Source organism: Lissotriton helveticus, chromosome 8 (assembly GCF_964261635.1).
Source record: "Lissotriton helveticus chromosome 8, aLisHel1.1, whole genome shotgun sequence".
Classification (NCBI taxonomy): Eukaryota; Metazoa; Chordata; class Amphibia; order Caudata; family Salamandridae; genus Lissotriton; species Lissotriton helveticus.
Window position 1 is genome coordinate 1,487,760,305 of NC_136069.1, and position 26,034 is coordinate 1,487,786,338.

The window sequence follows — 26,034 nt, forward strand, 5'->3', positions numbered from 1 at the left end:
AATGCTGTCACTAAGACAGATGCCCATCCAATACCTAGGTCAGATGAACTGATAGACAAGTTGGCTTCTGCAACTTTCTTAGGTACATTTGACCTAACAGCTGGTTACTGGCAGATCAGGTTAGCTGAGGATGCCAAGGCCAAGACAGCATTTTCTACCCCAGGAGGTCATTACCAATTTGTGGTGATGCCCTTTGGTTTGAAAAATGCACCTGCCACTTTTCAAAGGTTGGTGAACCAAGTTCTCACTGGGTTGGATGACTTCTGTGCAGCATATCTAGATGATATTGCTGTCTTTAGCTCCACCTGAGAGGATCACCTGATCCACCTGAGGAAAGTTTTGGAGGCCCTGCAAAAGGCAGGCCTCACTATCAAGGCTACTAAGTGCCAAATAGGGCAGAGTCAGGTTCTGTACCTGGGCCACCTTGTGGGTGGAGGCCAGGTTCAACCATTGGAGAGCAAGATACAGGCCATAAAGGACTGGGCTCCTCCAACCACCCAGACACAGGTCAGCGCTTTCTTGGGACTGTCTGGTTACTATAGGAAGTTTGTCAAGAATTATGGGTCCATTGTCACACCACTTAATGACCTGACAAGCAAGAAAATGCCAAAGAAAGTTCAGTGGACAGTTAGGTGTAAAAAGGCATTTGATGACCTAAAGCAGGCCTGTGTACTGCACCTATTCTCAAGAGTCCTGACTACTCCAAAACCTTCATTGTCCAAACAGATGCATCTGAGTTGGGCGTGGGAGCTGTTCTTTCTCAACTGAATATTGATGGTCATGACCAGCCCATTGCTTTTATAAGCAGAAGGCTGACCCCTAGAGAGAACCGTTGGTCAGCTATAGAGAGGGAGGCCTTTGCTGTGGTTTGGGCCCTGAAGAAGTTGAGGCCCTACTTGTTTGGAACTCACTTCAACATTCAGACCGACCATAAGCCCCTCTTATGGCTAAATCAGATGAAGGGTGAAAACCCCAAACTTCTTAGGTGGTCCATTTCCTTACAGGGGATGGACTTTACAGTGGAGCACAGACCAGGGACTGACCATGGCAATGCAGATGGTCTCTCCAGGTATTTCCACTTAGAACAGGAGGACTCACCTGGTCAAGGTTAGTTTAATGTCCCTAAGTTTTTGGGGGGGGGTTATTTAGGAGAGTGGGGTCTGCAATCCTATGGTCACCCCAGATTTTTGCTTTTTGCTTCACTGGCTTACGACTTTTCCCTGGCTGTGGGCCTGCTAATCAGACCCACAGCCTAGCTGTTCTCTCTCTAAATTGACAACCATGTACTTTAGGTGCATTTACCAATTGGTACTGGGCCACCTTATCAGTCCCTGTACAGTGTACCTTAGGTACCCAGGGCATAGGTGTACCCAGGGCCTACCAGGGGTTGAAGCATGTATTATGCCACCCCTGGCTGGCCATCTACATCTGACAACTGGCTGCATGACAGCTGGGGCAAGGTGGTGTAAACACCCTTTGCTGTAGATATAGTATACCTATATCTAACCCTAAAATGGACACATATATTCCTATCAGTCACTCCTATGGAAGGCCTTAACAATCCTGAAGGCAGAGTGCTTGGAATTATGTGAGATGGTGCTCTGGCATGAGCTGAGCCCGTTTGCAGCTTGCGGAATCAAGTCCTAATAGCTGTTCCATGATAACGCTATACCATTTACTCTTAAGTGCATTATAATCCTCGCGGTTAAATGCTAACTCTGGTATAACATTATCAAAACATGTCGAGTAAGGTGTCATACGATTTGGAATACTACCCCCTCGCCAATTCTGGCGACGGGGGTAGCATTCCACCCTTCTAGAGGGACACGACATGTATGTAACTGTGAACCCCGGTTAAAGTTAACTCGAGCCTCAGCATCACAAAATGGATGCTGCCACCACAGACACAAGTCTGACCTCCTGCTGCTGGGAGTCCTTCCAGCGAGGATGGCTTGGACAAAGGGTTTCCTGCCTTGGGAGGTGCTAGCACCACCCCAGACAGGACTTTGTGTATTGAGGTAGGGAGGCCTGAAAGGAATGAGACATGCCTGGGGCACACAAGGTGCCCTGTGCATACACCGGTTCAAACCAGTTGCTGGGGCATCCCAGCCCCAGCTCTGGCGGGAAACCGGACAAAGGATAGGGGGTGTAACCACCCCCCTTCCTGGTCCCACCCAGGGGAGGGACCTAGTCAGTAGTGCAGCCCCCTTTAGGAGAATAAAGGTAGGAGCTGGTCCCATTCCAAATTAGATTATCCTGAACTATTCAACAAGTAGAAACTCTGGCCTTCGACGTTCTGCTCCACAGAAGACTGAAGAATCTCCCTTGTGGGCAAGGAGTGTCCACCCTGCACAAGCAGGCACCATCAAGCGTCCAGCGGCTTCACTTTGTTGTCTTCCCTCGAGGATACAGACTTCAGAGCCCGACAAGACCCGGATTCCCATACCTCTCCGACCTCAACTCACATCTGCAGCAAAGCTGAGACCTGTGGGTGCGACGAGACACGTGGGACCGGCCATCTTGAACGAACCTGCACTTCGCTTCCAGCACGACTCCCGAGGAAAACTCGACCAAGTGCTTTGGGGACTGAGAAGCGCCAGCCCCGAGCAGCTCCGGCACCAAAGATCAGCCCTCCAGCCTCCATGAGCTCTGCGTGGGGCCCTTCTGCTTGTTTGCTGCTCGACGCATTGTCTGGTCACTTGCCGGCTGGCTAGTGGCCTCCTAGACGACGAACCTTTGAATTTTCACTGCTGATCTGGTTGCTCCAGATTGGCCCTTGCTCCCTTCCAAAAGAGGGACACCCCGGACTCTCCTAGTCCGCACCAGACGCTTTCTTCACTCACCGCGTGGATTGCCTTTGCCAAGGCCTGTTGCCTCCAATCCCGGATCGAACACCGCCGACAGCGAGAGCCTGCGTGGGACAGCTCGTGCCTCCATCCTGGTCATCGAAGACACCTCCTGGTCCACGTGGCTGCAGAGTCAAGCGGCCACTCTTCACCTGATCGAGATGACGACATCTGGTTCCTTCCTGTTTCCACTCCAGTCACTGGCTAGTGACTTTGAACATTGTCCCCTCTGCTTTCAGGTCCTCTTCTTCACCGATCCACCCTTGGATCGCACCAGACATCTTCCTCCTGGTCGCCTGCAGCATCTTTTCTTTCAGGCTCCATAGACTTCAACGCGAGAACCCGACGCACTTTGACACCTATGCACCCGCAGCCCGTGGGTGAGGTAACGAGAGCATTTCGGTGCTCAAGGGTAGTTTAACTGGCCTAGTGTCCAGTTCCACAGTCGTTGTTGTCCTAACTAGTCGGGATTGGCCGTACTCACCTTGAACTTGAACTGTACTGTCCATAGACGTTGTTACGCATCTCGCGTGTGAGTTCACACTCTGCACACGCGTTCCATGGGCCTCCTATCACTTACCTAGTGTTAGTGTAGCGTGGTCCCAACGATCCTACAGCCTCTGGACAGCTCCATTCCTCTTATCGACTTTCACATCCCACTTACTTAGTATACGGTTTGTCGTGCCCCTAGGGCACCATTGTAATTTTGTGCAACTTATCGTATTTTTCGTAAGAGATTGTCATGTGCTTAGCCCTCTGACCTCATAAAGAGTTCAGAGGTGTTGTTATTAATAAATAGACTGTTTATTTTCATAACAACCTGTGTGGTGTCCTTTCATCTGGTATTCAAGGGGTTATATTGTGGTAAAACAGCTGGCTTCACATGCCAAAAGAGTTTAGCCGAAGACTGCTTTGTCCATGCTACCATTAGGATAGCTGGTCTATAAGGTTGACTTACAACCAATCACCATAAGGGTTGTTTGGACTGATACAAGGTGATCACTAGAACTAGTGAGCATCATACATGTTATGTTCTGAGAAGGTATAGCGGACAAGGCTGTGGGAGGTGTCTGAGGAGGACGCGTCATCATCGGATGGCCTTAGGTCGAAGCCGGGGTGAAGATTTCTACGCTCCGACTTAGTTGCCAAAATGGATGTTGTAGATCTCTAGCAGGATGAAGCAGAGGGCTGTAGCCGAAGACAGGTCCACAAGGTCGGATAACATTTTGGTGAATGAACGCTGAAAAGGATTTGAAACTGCAATGTTAACCTAATTGGAAATGTACCTCGGGCGGATTGGCGAGCAGGCTGGTCCCAGTCTCCTCCTGGTTGTCAGAGCAGTTTGTAGCCAAATTTGGTCTGTCCTCAATTTTGGAAATTGGCCATCTGGGAATCTTTAGCACCACAACCAAGGGTCCAGGACTAGTGGGACACCTCTTGGGCATTCAGGGACCAATCAGGATGGGTCCAGGTGTGGTTTTAAGATGGTGGGAGCCTTGTATGTCCCTGTGATGCTGAACAGGAGGCCAGCACACTAGCACTTTGAGGCAATTTTGGTAGTCCTTGGTGCAGATGAAAATGTAGGGCTCAAGAGCAAGGCAAGGCAGGCTCCAGGCAGAAAGGCAGTCTTTCTAGGTATAGCAGCAGTCTGCCATGTTGCACAGCAGGTCACACATGCAGGCAGTCCTCTAAAAGTCCTCTGTAGGCCCACTACTTTACTGAAGTGTGGGACTGGAGGTCCTATTTTCATACCCCAGGACCCTTCTCCTGGAAGGTGGGAGATGGAAAGGTTCTTTGAAGGGCATGGAATTTCCAGAGTTTCCTCCCCAGGATCCAAGCTGGCTCCAGCGACAATACAGGGGGGCTAAGCCCTTTGTGTGAAGGCAGAGCACAGGCTATTCAGTTGTAAGTGGGGCGGTGCTCAGCTCCACCTCAATTCTGCCAGCAGATGGCCCATTAAGGCACACCTAATCTGTCTATTGTGTGATGGTCTGGGAGGAATTCACAAAGTGTAACCGTCAGCTGCACACAGCCATGTGACCCAAGACAGGCTGCAGGCACACAGAGCTAGAAGCAGAAAAATGCCAACTTTATAACAGTGGCACTTTCCAAATTGTAAGTAAAAAAATGACTTTTCCAATAGAGAGGTTTAATATTACTATTTCATAGATACCAAACATGACACATCTACATGCTCCCAATTAGGAATACAGCTCATTACATGTAATAAGGAATCCCCAATGGTATCCGTTGGGAGGGGTAAGCCTCACAGTACTGGAAAACAAATGTAGGTATTTTTTACTACTAGCATCTGTAAAACTTAAACGTCCATTTCCGACCTTTTAATTGCACAGCACCCTGCCCTATGGGTTACATGGACCTACTTAGGAGTGACTTACATTTAATAAAAGGGGGAGTTTAAGGCTTGGCAAGGAGTTTTAATGCAAAGTCCACATGGCAGTGTAAAACTGCATTCAGGATGCAATGGCAGGCCTAGGACATATTTTGAAGTGCAACTTAAGTGGGTGGCACAATGTGTGCTGCAGGCCCACTGGTAACATTTAATTTATTGGCTGTGGGTATATTGTATAGCACTCTACAAGGGACTATTAAGTAAATTCAATATGCCAATTAGGTATGTGCCATTCAAACCATGGTTTGGGGCGTGAGTTCAAGCACTTTCGCACTGGTTAGCAGTGGTAAACTGCACAGAGTCCTATGGCCAACGACAACGAATTTCAGCAAAAGTTGGAATTAAGAAGCAAAAGGTTTGAGGATGACCCTGCAGAGAGGGTAACGTCTAAGAGCAGCCATAGCAGAAATTGGCTTTTACCATAAAGAAGACAACAGCAATGAGTCTTACCAACTTAAGATGTCAAAACTGGATTTGTAAGTGTCCGAATAATATATACCTTTGGATAAATAAACAATTCCTGTGTCTATGTACCTCTAGAACTGAGATCTTAATTGTTTGCAACCCCAAAGGTAACATTAACAATTGTGGGCATGATATGATACCAACACCTAAAATTAAACCATTTTTAATTATAGCCAAATGCATAAGATAGTCAAAAACCGCAACTTCTGACTATCCAACCTTAGAAAGATTTTACTGCTCCTTCAGGAGTTACTTGATAGATTAGTTTACGATGATAACTAGATTGAGCAACCTGAAAATGCGAATCACCAGATTTCAATAGGTCCAGAATCATACAGACTGGTCATAAATTAAAAAGACGTCATCATTCAACAATGACATTGAAATCCCTCAACTTGCTCCCAATTGAGACAATGATCACTTTCAAAATGTAGTGCACAATGCACATTGTCTCTTGAATCACGGCCAAGGGTAACTTAACAAAATTAGCTACTCACCTTGCTATAACAAGAGTTTCATAACAGTCAAACATTTCGAAAAACATCCAACATGGATTCAAGCACTAGACAAAATGGAGGCTGACCGAAACTATAGAACATTCTAAACCCTTTTTGAGATTAAGGAAGCGTTCATATAAATGCACTGTCTCCACTATCAGACCTACTGTTACTAACCAACATGCTATCCCAAGCATGATCTATTACATTGACATAGCCTTACAATTTTTGCTGTACAAGATTGGTTCCAGACGGATACAATAGAAAGAGAAAGGCAAATTAACACTCCCATCACTCAAGGACCCAAAATGAAGAGATTTACTTCACTGTTATGAAAACAGTGATTTAAGGCAATGTCATGAAAGCACACAATACTTTTAGATATGCCTCAGTCTATTAAACTCCATTAACGGGTCAGCTTCTACACAGTTCCACTTAATTTGCTGGCTATCCTCCGACACGCCCTACACAGGTACCCCCTGGTTCAATTGGGGAACTCCATGACGTTTACCGGTAAATTTACCATGACATTACTTCAACAACATGATCAGCTACTTAACACGTGCAGAATACAGCTTTGTTCTGGAATTCTTGGAAGTCGCCAAAAGGTAACACATTAGCAAAACATGAAACTCAGCAAATTAATGAGTACCAAATAGTGTACAGCCACAGTATCCAAACTTGCTAACATATAATAACTTGTATTTTAAAGTGCATTCTCAGTTTAAACTGATACCCCTCTTGTTTTACCCACCAGTCACCTCCAATGACTTCTCTGAGGCCACAGTTCATCCTTTGAGCGTGAGCAGAAGAGAATACAATAGCTTTCTCCTTAAGTATATGTGATTGTTCATTTTCATTTCATTTAACATTTAAGTCATGGCTTCCATATTTTCTTTCTTCCTTTTTGTGACCGATGCTTGTAATATAAAATAAAATGTAACTTTAGCATCCAGCTTTCCTAGGCCAGAATTATTGGCTTTGCGAGTGCTTATTATCTGTAGTAATTAAAATAATGTATATCTAGCTCATGCCTAAGTCAACAATCAGTTGCAATAGGGAAAAAAGCTCTATTTGCTCGATTTTGGAGCCTATGCACTAGAATCAGTGTGCCCCCGGAAATTTGAAGTTGGAACCTCGAAGGCATGAAATATCATAGGCAAACAATTGAAGGACAAAATATCAGAAGGGAAGTAAGTATAGATTTTCTATAGCTTACTCCATATCTAGTTTATGATGATCTATATATCTTGAAAGTGCATAGATGTGGACTAAATAACAGTGAAGCTATACTTCCTCTATAAGCACTTACCTTTCGATATTCTATCCCTCAATATTCGGTCCACAATATTACTGCATCTTCATATTCTCAGCCTCAATATTCTGTAGTACAATCCCAGTATCAAGGACATTTATTAGGGCCAGTCAATGTCTTATCCATATTTACCCTTCAACGTATTCGCATTTGCACAACTCCTTGCATATCCAATTTACATTTTGTACGACGTCTAGCCTCCATATTAACACATTGGGCAGACATACTAGGGGTAGTGCTGTCACCGAAGCCTAAAATAAAATATGCAACTCACCATTAAAACACCCTTGTGAGTAAATAATGTAGAGCTATGGGTAGGGGAAACATCTGGCTGTCCTCCAAAATGGGTTTTATGCTGGCTGGAAGAGAATAAGGGCCCTAGTCTGAGCATGATCTTTCAAAGAATCATGCCCAAACACCTGCTACACAACATCAAACCTGTAATAGAAACATGAACATCAAGGTGACTAATTTGGGTTCACCCCACAAATTTGTCAAGCATTTTCTAGAGTGTGTTGATTTGTAAACTGTTGCTAAATCAGTGTATCTTACCTGGCTCTACTAAATATTCATATTCATATCCCAAGTCTCTTGATGGGAGGAAATATTCACCATTCGTGGTCAGTGGAATGAAGGGGACCATAAAGTATTCCCGATTGTGACCAATGGGAGCACTTGCTTCCGGATAAACTTCTAATAATGGCTGGTGTCTTCTGAGCCATTGTTCAAATATACTGCAAGAGCAAGCAAAACGATTCCATAGGTAAATTAATACAAAACATACCATTGTCATTCAAAGTTGTATAAAATGGAGACATTTGTAAGAGGTTCTAAATTCTGCTGATCTCGGTCTTATGTGATCTTACATCTTATTATTGGTTTTAAGTTACAACATTTAGAGTGGAGACAAAACTCTTCTTTAGACAGAACACACTCTCCTACCATACTTACACTTGAGGGCTGTCTCATTCATGTTGCCAATGGCTAAATCTAATAAACACATTAGATTGTAGCTGCTAGTATAGATCCTTGTCCAGGAAATCCCCACAGTGTCAATTCTAATACATAAAACCTGGTTCAGGGTAGCCCGCTCCCCACCTCGCTCACTCCGCTCCTCTGTGCCACCGCCACTGTTTCCCCGTTATTATTGCCTCCCCCTCTGTGCCATTGTTATTTTGCTCTTGTTTTCTCTCCCCCTGTGTCCTGCGATCCGCTGTGCCCGCTACCGCCGTTTTCTTTTCCCGCCGCTGCCTTCCCCTATGGCCTGCCCCCTTAGCGCCCATTCGCCGCCCCACTCCCATCTCCCAGCTGCTCCTCCCTCCCTTAACCCCTTATATGGAGGCAGCGCAGCAGGCATGCCAAGCCCGTCCGCGCCTGGACCGCGCCCAGCACCAGGACCCCTGGCCCCCACGATCGCCATGATGCCCGCCTCCGCTACGACTACAGCACCCTCCACGCACTCAACACCGGTATATCATGCACCTGCTGCCTGGCCATCCCGAAACGCACCCAAGGATCCTTGTCCTGCCAGAACTGCAACTTCACCAGCATCCGGCCTGCCAACCCACCCACAGAAGAACCCAACTTCCTCAGATGCATCCTGCTCAACACCCGCTCCGCCCGCAAACACGCCGTCGAACTCTGGGACCTACTCGACACCAACGCCCCAGACGTCGCCTTCCTGACGGAGACCTGGCTGACCCCCTCCTCGGCACCTGACATCGCCATAGCCATCGAGGAAGGATACAAGATCACCCGAAAGGACCACACCGACGGAACAGGAGGAGGAATCGCCATTGTCCACAGGAACACTCTCAGTCTCGACCAACACCGACGACACCCTCAGCACCGCCGAACACCTGCACTTCCAGGACCACACAGACACAAACACCACCCTCAGAGGAACCCTCATCTACAGACCCCCTGGACCCTGACCGCAGTTCAGCGACTCCATCACCAACCTCGTCAGCACACACGCCCTCACCTCTACGGACTAAATCCTCCTCGGGGACTTGAACTTCCACCTCGAGAACAACAACGACACCAACTCCTCCACCCTGATCGACAACCTCGGACTCAGACAACTCGTCACAGCACCAACACACTCCGCCGGCCACACGCTTGACCCCATCTTCTCTGCGAGCACCCACGTCTTCTTGGACCGCACCACCGAACTCCACTGGACCGACCACCGCTGCATCCACTTCACCTTCCGGAAACCCACCATACACCACCGCACCCAGCAGATGCCTCGCCGCAGCTGGGGCAAGATCACCGAGGACCAGCTAACCGCCGCCCTCGCCCAGAGCCCACCCGCAGACCCAATCGACCCCGACGCAGCAGCCCGAAGCCTTAGACAATGGATAAACGACTGCACCAACACCCTCGCCCCGCTCAAGAAGCCCGCCAATAACCACACCAGCAAGAGAGCCAGCTGGTTCACCGAAGACCTCCAAGCGAGCCTGCCGTAAACTAGAGAAAAACTGGACCCGCGAAAAAACACCAGAAAGCTACACAGCCCACAGGAACGCCATCCGCCAACACCACCAACTCATCAGATCCGCCAAAAGGAGTACCTTCAGAGACCGCCTAGGCAACAATGCACACAACAGCAAAGAGCTCTTCAGCATCATGAAGGAACTCACCAACCCCAGATCCAACACCAACGACATCCAACCATCACAAGACCTGTGCGACTTGCTGGCCACCTTCTTCCATCGCAAGATTGCAGACATCCACAACAGCTTCGACACAGTCACCACCTAGTCAACATCCAACACCGCCGCTCCCACGACCACCACCCGCACCAACCGCCTGCTCGCCTTGACCAACATCAACAACGACTACACCTATAAGATCATGAACACATCCACACCGGATCCCCTGAAGACCCCTGCCCACACCACATCTTCAAAAAAGCCAGCAGCACCATCGCACCCCACCTCCAGAAAACAATCAACATCTCCTTCGAGACAGCGACCTTCCAGGGGAGCTGGAAGTACGCAGAGATCAACACCCTATTAAAGAAACCCAAGGCGGACCCCAATGACCTCAAGAACTTCCGTCCCATCTCCCTGCTTACGTTCCCGGCGAAGGTCATTGAAAAGGCAGTTAACAAACAACTAACCAGCTTCCTCGAAGAGAACAACATCCTGGGCCTATCCCAGTCTGGGTTCCACAGCAACCACAGCACCGAAACTGCCCTCATCGCCACCACCAACGACAACAAGATCATGCTCGACAATGGAGAAACCGCGGCTCTCATCGTCCTGGACCGGTCTGCCGCTTTCGACACAGTCTGCCACCGCATACTAAGAGCACGCCTCCACAACGCTGGAATCCAAGAAAAGGCTCTGGACTGGACCACCTCCTTCGTCTCCGGGAGAACCCAGAGCGTCCGCCTCCCTCCCGCTCCAAAACCACCAAGATCATCTGCGGCGTACCCCAAGGCTCATCTCTCAGCCCAACGCTGTTCAACGTCTACATGGCACCACAGGCCACATCACCCGACCTAAACATCATCTCCTACGCAGACGACACCCAGCTTATCCTCTCGTTCACCAAGGACCCCCACACCGCCAAAACCAACCTCCACGAAGGAATGAAGGCTGTCACTGACTGATTAAGGGACAGCCGACTGAAGCTGAACTCGGACAAGACAGAGGTCCTCTTCTTCGGCTCTACCCCTTCAGCCTGGGATGACTCCTGGTGGCCAATGGCACTAGGAGCACCCCCCACACCCACTAACCATGCACGAAACCTAGGGGTATTCCTCGACCCCACACTCTCCATGACAAAGCAGGTCAACGACGTCTCCTCCTCCTGCTTCAACACCCTCTGCATGCTTTGCAGGATCTTCAAGTGGATCCCTACCGAAACTAGAAGGACAGTCACCCAAGCCCTCATCAGCAGCAGACTGGACTACGGCAACGCACTCTACGCAAGAGCCCCGGCTAAACTCCGGACACGACTCCAACGCATCCAGAACGCCTCCGCACGACTGATCCTTGACATCCCCCGCCACAGCCACATCACACTCCACCTGAAAGACCTGCACTGGCTCCCCATCAACAAGAGGATATCCTTCAAGCAATTCACCCATGCACACAAGGCACTCCACGACACCAGACCAGCGTACCTCAGACGACTCGGCCCCTACACCCCCGCCCGCCAGTTCCGCTCCACAGACCATGCCCCCGCCATCATCCCCCGCATCCGAAGAGTGACCACCGGCAGCAGATCATTCTCCCACCTCGCCACCAAGACATGGAACACATTCCTCATTCGCCTACGATAAACCGAAGACCTTCTAACCTTCAGGAGACTCTTCAAGATCTGGCTCTTCGAACAGTAGCAGCTTCCCCCCCCCTAGCGCCTTGAGACCCTCAGGGGTATGTAGTGCGCTTTACAAATGCTATGATTGATTGATTTCTAGGTTTCATGAGAATGAAGATACCACACAATATGTTAACTGACCTTCCTAGGAATAGTTATGGGGAATGTTTTTTTGCCTTTCACTGTAAAGAATGTTCTATTAGTTTTAATTAGGCAAGTGGTAGCATACAGACCACCCCCACTACCCTGACTTACCACCAGGTGTCCTATTGAGGTAAACCAGAAGACACATACAAAGAGCTCTTAACCTTCAAGCAAATCCCTCCATTAAAAAACAAATTATGGGTAGTAATATGTGAGAAAATTGAGTGCCTGAATCCAATGCTTTAAAAGATTATGGAGGTTACTCTGTAACAGAAACACAATATTTTATTATACAAAGTCCACCTGTGTCCCCAGTGACTGCACAGCAGTTTTGGATCTTGAAGACATTTTGATTTCCAGCCATAAAGCCGAGAATAACTGTTTCCACTGCTCTGGAGTCTCCAGTGTACAAATTAACCTATCAGGGTTTTGGAAATGAAATCAAAGATCCATTGTTAGTATTATCTAAGTGCAGAGTGCGTTCTACATACCATAATTGCCTTCTGTTGAAGACCCACATGTCTCAGAAGTCTGAGCAGTGTGATAGTTGTGTAGTCCAAAGAGAACAGAGCCAGAAACTGCAGTTCACACTATGAGAAGCAGAGAGTTGATTTACCTTCAGGTATCTATCTGGCTGGAGACAGGAGGAGAGTCAGTTCTTTTGTCTGATAAATTCTGCCTCATTTGCAGGAACTGAACTCCGAGTCAACTGAGAAGTTTCAGTAAATGCTGATAGTTTCAGTGAATCTTTTTAGATGCATTAAAAGACTACAACAACGTTCCTGTGCCATCAGAAAGCATAAAAGCCACGGCTAGTGAAGAAAGAAACCCCCTATAACTCTAGCAGTAAAAAACGAATAAATGCCACCAAGCATGCGCAATGTTCAAACATTCATTATCAGTCATTGAGATGCACCTGCTAGTGCTTGCCAGCATATCTGACCTTGCATTTTTGTCCAATAAAGTCATGGGATCTGCTACAGAGGTAAAAGATTACAGATCATAAAAGAGACTACGTATGAAGGTAACTTTTAATAAGGGTAAACTGCTGTGCATTATTATATGCACGTACTAGTACATTTGATCCCTTTGACATTGATTCTTTTGACCATGCCTCATGAAATAATATTGATTGGACACAGTGAAATAATATTGACTATACATTTGAAGAACACTCCGATTCAGCCACAGTTGACACAGAGACTCCAGCCCAGATTGGCTGTTGGTGGCTCCCATTTCACTTCCAGTTTGGTCATCCATGAAGTTGGACACCCATACAGGATCTTAGGACTCGGTGGCCATTACACCCACTTGTTCAAAATATTTAATGTGGTGCTACCAACTAGTCCTGATGAAGACTCCCCAAAAACATATATAGAGATCGAAACATCGACCCTTATGATATGTAAAGTAGTATTTTTTGTGATTTGCCTACACTACATTCAAACTATGAGCTAGGATTAAAATTGTTTTGTGAATTAGTCTGCATTGTTATTTTGTTTTTAAAGCGGCTCCTACATTTTTGTTATTGGTTTTTTTTATGAACATGCACCTTCATAAAGGTAAAAACATGCCATAGCTTTGACTAATGCTGCTTTCAGTACAGAATTACAACTACCTCGTTTGAGTATTTTATCAAGTACAAATGCCGTTTACAGAGTACATTTGAACGTAGAATTGTATTGGCAGTTGCCTCAGATAATATCCTGCTTTGTAACAAACAACAAGAGAACGTATAAGAAAACTGAAAGTTGACACCCCCCACATGATCACAACAGAGGTTGGCATATCAGTCCCAATGCACAGATCACCAGCCATGAAAGCATCACACTGATGTTATGTCCTCTCAGGGGTTGTGTCTGCCTGTGGGGGCTGGTCCGGACACTCAAAGGCCTCCATGAGCTCACTCAGAGCCTCTGCAATGGGACGCTTCCTACATCCCTTGCTATCGTCCAGTTTCAGTGCCACATGCTTGCTTCTCACCCATCGGACCAAGGCAACGGTGCCGTCCTTCTCCCCCGTGGGAAGTCCAGTATCAATTTCGCAAGGTCTCTGAACTTGCCCGGTCCAACCTGTACTAGTTAGGATGGCAAAATACAAGAGTTGTGGAAGTATAATCTTCTTGGTCAGATACACTGGGCCCATCACCGATAGGGGGAGAATGCTCCAAAAGTCTAAGTAGCCTTTCAAAGATCGCAGTGCCACTCCCAAATGGCCATCTCAAAGGTCATCATCGCTATGGTACACAATGATGCCCAGATATTCTGCTAAAATTGCTGGTAGTTCCCCAACCTGCAGGGCCAATGGGAAACCGCAGGTCTTCTGCCAATTTGTGTGGAGTTCAAAGACCCTCCCCAGCTCTTCTAATAAAGGCAATGTCACACCGAGTCTTGGAACGGATGTAATTTGTATCTTGTAACTCAATGTTCCTCATGTAAAGCGATCTGATACCTCCGGGTCTAGCCAGCGCTATATAAAACTCTTCAAATAAATAAATAAATATCATATTTTTGCATATGGGGCGATTGTGTTCACACCATCAACAAGTTTACCTCAAGTGAATCAGGTATGGAGTTATCACCTTCGATGTCAGACCTTCTAAAGTACCAGAGTCTTTTGCTGTATTACATACACATGTTTTTCCTGTTCAAAATGATTTGTTGCTTCTCATTTCAAAGGGTAGAACTACATTTATTCAAAATTCTCCTGTTGGGACACTATTACTTTTTTTGCCTTTACCGGTAAAGTGTTTCCATGCACCATTGTTGCTTATCTTGAATTTTATTCAAAGGAGAAAGGCTGAGTCTTGAGGTCATCAAGGCCTGTCTGTCCCTTAGGGCCTCATTAGGATGCCACCCTATTGGAAAACGGGACCGCCTGCCTTAAGGGTGGGGGTCCAGGGGGTGCCATTAGGATGGGCACATCCTGTATTCTCAGCATTGTGTCGGGCGGTGCTCTCTGCACCGCCCGCCACAATGCTGACAATACATCACAGCATTTTCATTTCCAAAGCGGCAGGCACCGCGCGGTGCCTGCCGCTTTGGAAATGAAAATGAAGGGGGGTACCACAGGTACCCCCCGTGTGCACCCCTCCACCCACCTTCACTCTGGGGGCAAGCAGGGGGCCCCCAGAGTGAAGACCGCCTGCCTTTCCGTGGCGACATTGCCGCCACGGAAAGGCATTGCACTCTTGCCATTGTAATATGGCTGGCGGTGTCTCATAGACACCGCCACAATATTCAACATTTTCCGTCCCGGCCGCAAGGCGACCGGGGCTGAAAAGTGGCGGGCGGTGTTTTCTTCCGCCGTGGTCCCCCCGCCATACTAATATGGCAGGGGGAATTCAGGGAAGGATGTCGGGCGATTGCCTCCGCCAGGCTCGCGGTGGCCACCGCCAACCTGGCGGAGGCAATCCGCCCGACATCCTAATGACCCCCTTAGTGTCTATGGCAAAAGTAGTCCTTTTAATGTGGCTGGCAATGCAATTTATTTCCTCATGTTCACTACTGTAAACCAGCCTAACACTGATTCTTTCAGTTTTTTTGTGCAGTTTGATATTGCACCAACACCACCCGAAGGTAGTGGAGTGTTTTACATCAGCACCAGTAATTTATTTTGTTCAGTTTTTTATAGCCCCAGCAGCACCCGAAGGTGTTGAATCACTTTACATTAGCACCAGTTCCTCTACACAACACATTAATTTTTGTAGGCATGGCAAGATTAAGTGACATGCCCAGAATTAAGGATGTTACGCTGACACCAAAACTCAAACCTGGTTTCCTAGTTCCATACTCAGCAGCTGTAGCCCTAATGCCACACCGACTCCCAAGCCTCGGCCTCAGTTCCACAATTTGTGATTATGGCCAAATCACTGAATCTCCCTGTGGCAGCCCGTATTTGCTGCTAGTTGCCCAACCACCTCCTGCCCATTGCTTCTTGCCCTGTTGATTTCCATTGCACAGATCGCTTTTCTCCCCAGCCTCTGCTTTTCATTTTTTTATTGGTGCAGTTTTATATAGTGCCAACACCATCCAAGGGTATTATAGTGCTTTAAAACAGCACTTGTCCTGCCATAGCACAAACACAAGCCAATGGTATTGGAGTGCTTTAAGAGCTCCCCAGTTACATTACAGATTGACACATTCATTGTCCTACACAGTGGGAAGTGTACGTGATTGGCCCAAAATCACAAACTGTTCAGCCAAACCTGAGATTTGAACCTGGTTCCCCAGTTCCCCCCCCCGTCGGCAGCTCTGGCTTGCTTCACTTCAAAGCTCCTGTACTGTTTCTCACTATCACTTCCACATTTGCTCAAGAAGAGGGGGGAGGATGTGGCCTTACAGTCAGAGATGCCGACTTTGGAGCTGGGGAACCAGGTTCTAGCCTCAGCGTCAGCTCAGCATCCTGTGATTCTGGGAAAATTACTTAATCTCCCAGTGCCTGGGGGGGCATGGCCTAGCCAGCGATCGGGATGGCCGCGCTGGGCTGAAGCTCTCCTGCAATATATAATCATCAGGCATTTCCAGTACATTTAGGCGGCCAAAAATAATTTCCATAACGACGTCGGACCAGCGCGACACCAGCTGGAGCAATCCTGCTCTGGAATCTGGCCCGGATGGAGTAGATATCTGAGCGAGAGGACCGAAGAAGCGCACAAGCGAGGCGTGCAAGATGGCGGCCTGGTAGGCAGTTCAGGCATTGCAACCCAGCGGCCGGCTATCGGATCGATGGCGCAGACAGAGGCAGTACACACCATACGCTCGCTTCGACCATACCCCTATGCAGCGGAAGGCGTCTTGCGGCTCGGGCGGCCATCAGACCTCCACCGGGCTGCGGCTCTGCTGCCTGGGTGCCGTTCAGTGCTGTGGCGGAGGGGGAGGGGAACCCGCAGAGGAGCGCCGACCATACTGCCAAACCGGCAATACACGGTGAGCCACAACTGATCCTACGGGCCCCCGGAACACTTTGGGGGCGGTGTCACTCGGTGGATGTCCCCCCCCCCATTACTAGCTGCCACATGCGCCATCTACATCGTGCTATCTGCCTGGACTGCATGAACCTTGGGCCCGTCACATCCCGGGCAGATTAACGCAGCCTCTTGAGTACACTGTGCACATTATGCCAAACAGCAGGCGAGCCACCCTACGCAGCGCTAGCCATCCTCATGGTAGACCATAATTCTATTGAATAACTGTGAATGTAACCACGCGCAGTATCCGACCACCTACCAGCGCACACCGTTCCCTCCACGAAGGCCACTACTACCCGAGGTACTATCCGACAACTACTCTAAAGCCTGTATTCCTGCAGAAAGTCACCAATACACAGCTCCAGGCACTCGCCCCCCTGCCTAACTCACCCCCCGACTTGTGCGGCATGGGCCGCAAGGACCTGAAGCAAAGCCAGCTCTCATTTGAGAAGCCAGTGGATGCAAACAAGAACCCACCGACCAACATGGCGACGGGCGGCCAAGCCCCGCCCACATCAGCAGAAGACACTGGCCAGCTGGGCTCCTTACTACAGGAGATGCGGGCGGGATTCAAGGCGCTAGACGTCCGATTCGACGCCTTAGATAAGCATATGGCAGACCTTGGTGCCAAAATCCAAGTACACCACAGGTGCCAGGATGTGGTGGAGTCTCGCACATCTGACCTGGAAGACGGCATCGCTCAGTCCCTGAAGAGGGTTGACAGGATGGAGAGAATACTGAAGGAAGTGGCGATCAAAAACAAGGATTTAGAGGCCAGGAGTCGATGCAACAACATCCGCCTTGTAGGCGTGCCGGAATCCACAGCGACTGGACGAATGGGCAATCTGGTGGAAACCATCCTGGTGGATCTTTTTGGGAGAGAGGAGTTCACCCCTAGTTTTGTGGTGAAGCGCACCCACAGATCGCTCAGCCCCAGGCCGAACCCCGGCCTTCCGCCAAGACCCATCATCGCCAGGATAATGAACTTTAGAGATAGAGAGACCATGTTGCGGATGGCCAGAGAAAAGGGGGAACTCTCCTGGCAAGGCTCCAAATTATCATTGTACCCTGACTTCACCACTATGGTACAAGATGCTAGGAGGAAATTCCAAGGGGTTAAGGCTACTCTCAGGAATCTAGGATTGAAATAAGGCATGTAATATCCCGCCAGGTTAAGAGTGGAAGTTAACGGCCGCTCTCGTATGTTTGAAACCCCGACGGAGGTGCAGGAATTCTACCACACCTACAAACTTAATAACAAAGGCTCGCCCGACACTGTCACCTCCTCCCCCCTTAGAGTGGGTCTGATGCCAGTGCGGATCTGTTTTCTACATCGGGCCTCGGTTGTATGTCCGATCCATGTACTTTCCCGCCTCAAAGGACCCTTCATAGCATCCTATGATAAGTAGTATTATTTGTTCTTGATTACTAGATTGCTGGATAGCGAACGGCCCCCTATTTGGTGTACACCTATAGATTGTGTTTATAACGTTAACATGTACCCCATAAGAGTAGTTTTACAAAAATGTCAAATGTTTCGGGTACTGTGGCATTAGGCTGATAAATGGGTATTGCCTTTCCGATTGGGCGGGGAGGCTGGGTGGGGGGAGGTGGGAAGGGAATTGATGTTTTTGCATTGCACTAAGTTCGTGATTTATTTCCTTGCAGGCAAGTTTGTTAGATACAGGTATTGGCTATTCTTCCTTTTTATAAAAATATGCAGATATGGCGCAGATAGGTCACAACATATGCCCCTCCAGCATTACCCTGATCACAGGTGTTTGAATGATACCCGTAAGAGACAACAGGTTATACATTACTTGAATCGACACAAAGTAGACATTGCATTGATTCAGGAGACCCATCTTCCTCCTCAGGACCGGTCCCGCTTTGCATCCTCATGGGGTCCAAACTGCTACTTCGCCAATTATAGCAATTATGCTAGGGGTACAGCCATCCTTATACATAAGCGACTCCCCTTCAAATGTCATTCTGTTGTCCACGATGACTCCGGTAGATTTGTCATTGTAGAGGGCACACTTTTCCATTATAAAATTGCGCTGGGATGTGTTTATGGCCCTAACACTGATTCTCCTGATTTCTTCCATACCCTCCAGGCGAAGTTGGTACAACTGGGCTCCACACCCCTGTTGATGGGAGGGGACTTTAACGTCACGTTCGATCCTATCGTGGACAGCACATCACTAGCGCCAGACCTGAAACCTAAAGCGCGCAAGGCCCTGCATTCTATGTGCGACTGCCTCACACTGATGGACCTGGGTAGGATCCGTGATCCAAACCACACCCCTCACACGCATTACACTGGCGCAAGCAATACCTGGATGTGACTTGACTACTGGCTGGCCACCCCCGAGCTCTCCAGATGGTTCCACAACATACAAACGTTACCCAGATCTTACTCTGACCACTCCCCAGTAATACTGGGGCTGCGTATGCCCCACCCGGAAGGGTATGAAAGACAGTGGGGGTTCCCAACTCTGGCACTAGACGACGAACTATTCAGACAGGAACTGTCTACGGCCATAGAGGACTACTTTTGCATAAATACGGGTTCCGTAGATCCTGAAGCGACACTATGGGTGGGCTTTAAGGCTTACATGAGGGGAATATGTATTTCAAAAAGTGCTGGGGTACTCCATGACTTATGCAACACACTCTCCCTATTGGAAACTGAACTAACTACACTAGATGCAACACAGGGGACGCCTACAGACCCGGGGTATGATATGAAGAGGTCAACCCTACCCCTGGAATACAGGACAGTAGCAGATAAGGAAATTCTATACATGGGAATATACCATAATGCCAAGGTTTACGGAGAAGGGGACCGCCCAGGCCTGATCTTAACCCAGATGCTCAGACCCCCCTACGCGAAATCCTATGTTACAGAATTGCACTCCGCTTCGGGAAACAAGCTTACGGACCCCCTGTTGATTCAGGAGGAGTTTGTATTCTATTTCAAAACAGAGAGAGAAAAAAAAAAGAAATCTCCCAGTGCCTACCAAAAAATAAATGTGTCCTTGTTTATTGTAACTGGTGCTCATGTAAAGCACTCCCATACTTTCTGGTCGAGTTCGTGCTATATCAATCTGCAAAACCAAAAAAGACCCTGTCAACACCAGTCAAGCATTGACAAAGCCACAGATCTCTACAATGCCCAAGCATTTGGCCTTGTCAATGTGGATGGGTTTTAGCCCTGTTCTCTAGCAGCACATCTCCTGTTCAGCATGGCTAAAAGTCACTGAAAACCCCTGTGCTGGCTGCATTACAGCACATTTTTCAGTGACTTTCAGTCATGTTAAACAGGAGATGTGCTGCTAGACAACATGGCTAAAAGACCACTACCAAGGTGGCAAGGCCAATACCTCTGACATTGGCGAGACCTTTTGGCTTTGCCAAAGCTTGTTCTGAATGGAATTTATTTCAATGGCCCTCATGCTTTTTAATGTCCATGAAAAAACAAATGTTCTCCTTCTACCTTTCCATTAAAAGGCCCCTCTATATAATCTTCTGAAAAGCTTTGTAAATATGTATAAAATGTCAATATTCTATTTTATGACTCATATATAGTAGAGTTCCCTTAGAACTCCTATTACACCAATGTATAAATGGAAAGGCAAACGTTACCACCAATTTTTCTTTGCAAGTGGTGGCTGATACAGATCCGAAAGACACAAGTCAGCAAGCAAATGTCAGTCAGTAATATCAAAGTCACTATATCAGCATAGTTTACATAAACCCTGGGCAGAGTGCCACTATGCGGAATTCCACGGAGTTGCCTAAAAACTCCATGGAATTACGCTCCGCCCTATATACAGGAGTTAGAAAACGAGGGTTCTGACCCCCAGACTGCCACCTGCTTTGCATCACTAACCTGGGTCTGGAGTGATCAGCCTTACCAGGGCTGTCCGCTGTTGGTCTCCTTGGTGGAAAAGCAATCCCCATACACTGTATGTTTTGGTAGGACTGCGCATGCACAGTCCTCCAGAGACGTACAGTGTAGGGTGTTTGCTTTTCCACCGAGAAGACCAGGACAGAGGAGGGCAGCCCGGGCATGGCGGTGAATGCCAGAGCCAGATAAGTGCTGATCCTACTGTGCCCTTAACTCTCTCCACAGGATGTGTAGAAAGGGCAAACTCCGCTAGGCCGCAGAGTCAGAGTTTTTGCGGAACTCCGTGTTACCAGTAGAGCGCAAACTCTGCAAACTCCGCTGGCGGAGCAGAGTTTGCAACCTGCCCCTAGTTTACGTGTAAGCATAAGAAACACAATTACAATATCATAGTACAACAAAAATAAACTCAGCTTTCTCCCCAATGAGGATTTACATAAAATGGGAAATTAGGAATTCATTAGAAAGGAACAAAACAACATACATGGAGTGAAAAAATAAAATCCTAATTTTCTGTCACATTCTGGACAACAAAGTATTTCATATGATGTAGTACTATTAAAAAAAATAATTAAAAGAAATAAAAATTACAGTATACAACATATATACTTAATAAAGACATGAAAAGCTGAAAGTGTGCTTTGCACAATAGACAGTGACACATGAACATGAGACAAGCGTAGTAGATGCACTGTAAAAAAAATTAAAAATATACATATTAAGCAGTTTTAATTAAGAGTGTCTAATGCTCACTGTTGAGAATGCACCATTTCGACAGTTGGTGCATAGACGTGTTGAAGCACGATACAATCTTGAAATCTCGCATATTAACACTAGAGCGTCTATAGTTTATGAAAATGCTAAATGAATTTTGTTAGGTGAACTTAGAAAAGTATACACTTATATGAATGTTGATAAAAATTGTGGTAGTAAGGTATTTGTTAGCTATTTTCACGTAATAACGATTTGTGAAATTTCAATATATTTTCCATTTTAATCGGTTTCATTACATTATATTCGTTGTTAGTTTAGAGCTTTTTAATTTAAACGGGTGATGTTCGCTTAAAGTTTTTTTTCCCCGACAATACTTTTCTCTAGTGCGGACTTTTTTCCTGACTTAATACAATAGGCCATTTACCACTAGTGAAATGTTGCTTTATTTGCCCTTTACATGTGTACACCCCGACGTTCCTGAATGTTTCAATCAATCAATCAATCAATCAATCACGGCATTTGTAAAGCGCGCTACTCACCCGGGAGGGTCTCAAGGCGCTGGGGGAGAGGGGTATGTTACTGCTCGAACAGCCAGGTCTTGAGCGGCTTCCTGAAGGAGAGATGGTCTTGGGTTCGCCGAAGGTGGGTGGGGAGGGAGTTCCAAGTCTTGGCAGCCAGGTAGGAGAAGGATCTTCCTCCGGCAGTGGCTCTGCGGATGCGTGGTACGGTGGCGAGGGCGTGGCTGGTCGATCGTAGCTGGCGGGTGGGCGTGTAGAAGGTCATGCGGTCGTTGAGGTACTTGGGGCCCAGGTCGTGGAGAGCCTTGTGTGCGTGGGTGAGGAGTCTGAACGTGATTCTCTTGCTGACGGGGAGCCAGTGCAGGTCTCTCAGGTGTCCGGTGATGTGGCTGTGTCGAGGGATGTCCAGGATGAGTCGTGCGGAGGCGTTCTGGATGCGTTGGATTTTTTTTTAAGTTTGGCTGTGGTTCCGGCGTAGAGGGTGTTCCCGTAGTCCAGTCGGCTGGTGACGAGTGCCTGGGGGACGGTCTTCCTGGTTTCAGTGGGGATCCATCTGAAGATCTTGCGGAGCATGCGCAGGGTGTTGAAGCATGAGGATGAGACGGCGTTGACTTGTCTGGTCATCAACAGGGAGGAGTCCAGGATGAAGCCCAGGTTGCGTGCGTGGTCCGTTGGTTTGGGAGCGGTGCCCAGGGCTGGGGGCCACCAGGAGTCGTCCCAGGCGGAGGGTGATGATCCCTGGATGAGGACTTCCGTCTTGTCTGAGTTCAGTTTAAGGCGGCTGTTCCTCATCCAGTCGGCGACGTCTTTCATCCCTTCATGTAGGTTGGCTCTGGCGGTGGTGGGGTTGTTGGTGAGGGAGAGGATCAGCTGGGTGTCGTCGGCGTAGGAGATGATGTTGAGGTTGTGTTGGCGTGCGATGGCTGCGAGGGGGCTCATGTAGACGTTGAAGAGGGTTGGGCTGATTGAAGATCCTTGTGGTATGCCGCAGATGACTTCGGTGGCCTCGGATCTGAACGGAGGGAGGCGGACTCTCTGGGTTCTTCCGGCGAGGAACGAGATGATCCACTCCAGTGCTTTCTCTCGGATTCTGATGTTGCTGAGGCACTTCACTAGGGTGCGGTGGCAGACAGTGTCGAACGCCGCTGAGAGGTCCAGGAGGATGAGGGCCGCTGTTTCCCCGTTGTCGATCAGGGTTCTGATGTCGTCGGTGGCAGCAATTAGGGCGGTCTCGGTGCTGTGCTTGGCCCGGAACCCGGACTAAGAGGGATCCGTTCGTCTCGAGGAAGGCGGCAAGCTGTGTGTTGACGGTCTTCTCGATGACTTTGGCCGGTAAAAGAAGGAGTGAGATGGGATGGTAGTTCTTGAGGTCGGTGGGGTCCACCGTTGGTTTCTTCAGGAGGGCGGTCAGCTCGGCGTGCTTCCAGCTCTCCGGGAAGGTGGCGGTGTGGAAGGAGGAGTTGATGATGTCTCGGAGATGGGGTGCGATGATGGCGTCGGCTTTGTTGAAGACGTGGTGTGGGCATGGGTCGGTTGGTGATCCGGAGTGGATGGAGTTCATCGTGCGGGTGGTGTCTTCGGTGCTGATTGGGGTCCAGTTGCAGAGGGTGGTGGTGGCGGGCGTTGGTTCGGTGGTAGGGTGCGTGGTCTGTGCGTCGAAGCTGTTGTGTATGTCGGCGATCTTGCGGTGGAAGAACGAGGCGAGTGAGTTGCAGAGGTCTTGCGAGGGAGTGATGTTGTTGTTTCCGGCGCTGGGGTTGGAGAACTCTTTGACGATGCTGAAGAGTTCCTTGCTGTCGTGGGCGTTGTTGTCCAGTCGTTCTTTGAGTGCCGTCTTCTTGGTGGCACGGATCAGCTGATGGTGTTTGCGGGTGGCGTGCTTGAGGGCGGTCCTGTTGTCTGTGGTCTGGTCGAGCCGCCAGGCCTTCTCCAGGGTGCGGCAGTTCTTCTTGGATTCCTTGAGTTCGTCGGTGAACCAGGGGGTTTTCTTGCTGCCGGGTCTGCTGGGAGGGTTCTTTAGTGGTGCGAGGTCATCGGCGCAGGCGGTCAGCCACTTGGTGAGGTTGCTGGCTGCTTCGTTGGGGTCCGTTGTGCTGGTGGGAGTGTTCTGGTTGAGGGAGGCGGTGAGCTGCTCGGCGGTGATCTTGCTCCAGCTTCGGCGGAGAACCTATTGCGGGTGGTGGTGGGTCGTAGTTCTTCTGAAGCTGAAGTGGACGCAGCAGTGGCCGGTCCAGTGGAGTCCGGTGGCGTGGCTGAAGGAGATGTGCTTGCTGGATGAGAAGACGGGGTCAAGCGTGTGGCCGGCGTAGTGGGTGGGGGTGTTCACCAGTTGCTTGAGTCCGAGTTTGGCGATTGTCCAGCAGGGCGGTGGTGTTTCTGTCGTTGTTGTTCTCCAGGTGGAAGTTGAGGTCCCCTAGGAGGATGTAGTCGGCGGAGGGAAGGGCGTGCGGGCTGATGAAGTCTGCAATGTCTTCGCTGAATTGTGTGTGTGATTCCGGTGGTTGGTAGAGGAGGGTGCCTCGGAGGGTGGTCTTGGGGTCAGTGTGTATCTGGAAGTGCAGGTGTTCGGCGGCGGTGAAGGTTTCGTCGGAGTTCGTCGAGATGCGGATGGTGTTCTTGTGTACGATGGCGATGCCTCCTCCCGTCTGGTTGACGCGGTCCTTCCGGGTGATCTTGTATCCATCCGGGATGGCTATGGCGATGTCGGGCGCTGAGGAGGCGTTCATCCAGGTTTCGGTGAGGAAGGCGACGTCCGGTGCGTCGAGCAGGTCCCAGAGTTCCACGGCGTGCCTGTGGACGGAGCGGGTGTTGAGCAGGATGCACTTCAGGTGGTTGCTGCTGGTGCTCGACTTGGCGGGGGTGGTGCAGGTCCGGTAGCAGGTGAATCGGCAGGCTTGGCAGGCGAAGGGTCCGTGGGTGCGTCTCGGGGTTGCTCGGTAGCTGGCAGGGTTCCGGCCGGCATTGAGTGCGTTGAGGGTGGCGGCATCGTAGGTCTGTCGGGTAGTCTTGCATCGGCGGCGGGGGCCAGGGGTCCTGGCGCTGGGCGCGGTCCAGGCGCAGACGGGCTTGCCTTTGGCTCGCCTTCGGCGCACAATCGGCGCGCCCGCTGCGCGTGGAGGCTGCGCGCACGCGCGGACTCTGCCATAAATGGAGAGTGGGGGGGGCGGAGCGAGGGAGGAGCAGCTGGGAGGCGGGAGCGGGGCGGCGAATGGGGAACGGGGCAGAGGAAGGGGGCGGGCCGCAGGGGAGCAGCGGCGGGGGTCTGGAAGGCGGGAAAGAGCGCGAGGAGGCGGCCAGGGGGAAGGCCTGAGGGCGGGGTCCCTGGAGGCAATCAGCGGCGGCAGCAAGCAGGAGCAGCGGTGGAGGCAGGCACACGGGGGCCGTGCGGTAGGTGGAGCGACCTGGAAGGGTGCCCAGTGAAATATTCCTGTGGGAACAGAATTTCAGCTATGTATCTCTTTTTACCAGTACTAGGCCTTTGCGGACTCTCAATAATTCCTTTCTTGTGGCCTGCACAGGAAAGAATCTCAGTGTTGCAAGTGTCCTACGTGACTTTATGTGAAGCTCGACTTACGATAGTCTTCGGATGGTGGTTTAATGCTAAATCACTGGAGATTGCTAGAGACTATATAAAAGAGGATAACCCAAAGGAGAGGAAACACTATTCTTATTTTTCCTACTCAGATACGGATGCTATCCCGATCTATTTTTATTTTGCAGAACTTTCTCTTACTTTAGGACTGCCTCACAGATCCAACACCCATTAGCTGAAGGACTGAAATCTTCTTTACCAAACCATTTACGTTTCTTTTATTTCCTTGTTTATACTTTTGGAATTGCACTTAATGGACTTTAAATGAAAAGCTATTCCACTTCTTCGTAGGATTTGAGCTGTTAGACAATAAACT

General features: G+C 49.1%; 1 protein-coding gene across 1 annotated transcript in view; it reads right to left on the reverse strand.

Annotated features, from left to right (window-relative positions):
* TYR (tyrosinase) overlaps positions 1-26,034 on the reverse strand; it is a 263,092-nt gene that overhangs the window by 105,978 nt on the left and 131,080 nt on the right. Inside the window, exon 4 of the mRNA XM_078658428.1 lies at positions 8,089-8,270. Coding sequence (XP_078514554.1) covers positions 8,089-8,270 — 182 coding nt within the window. The remainder of the gene's footprint in view (positions 1-8,088; positions 8,271-26,034) is intronic.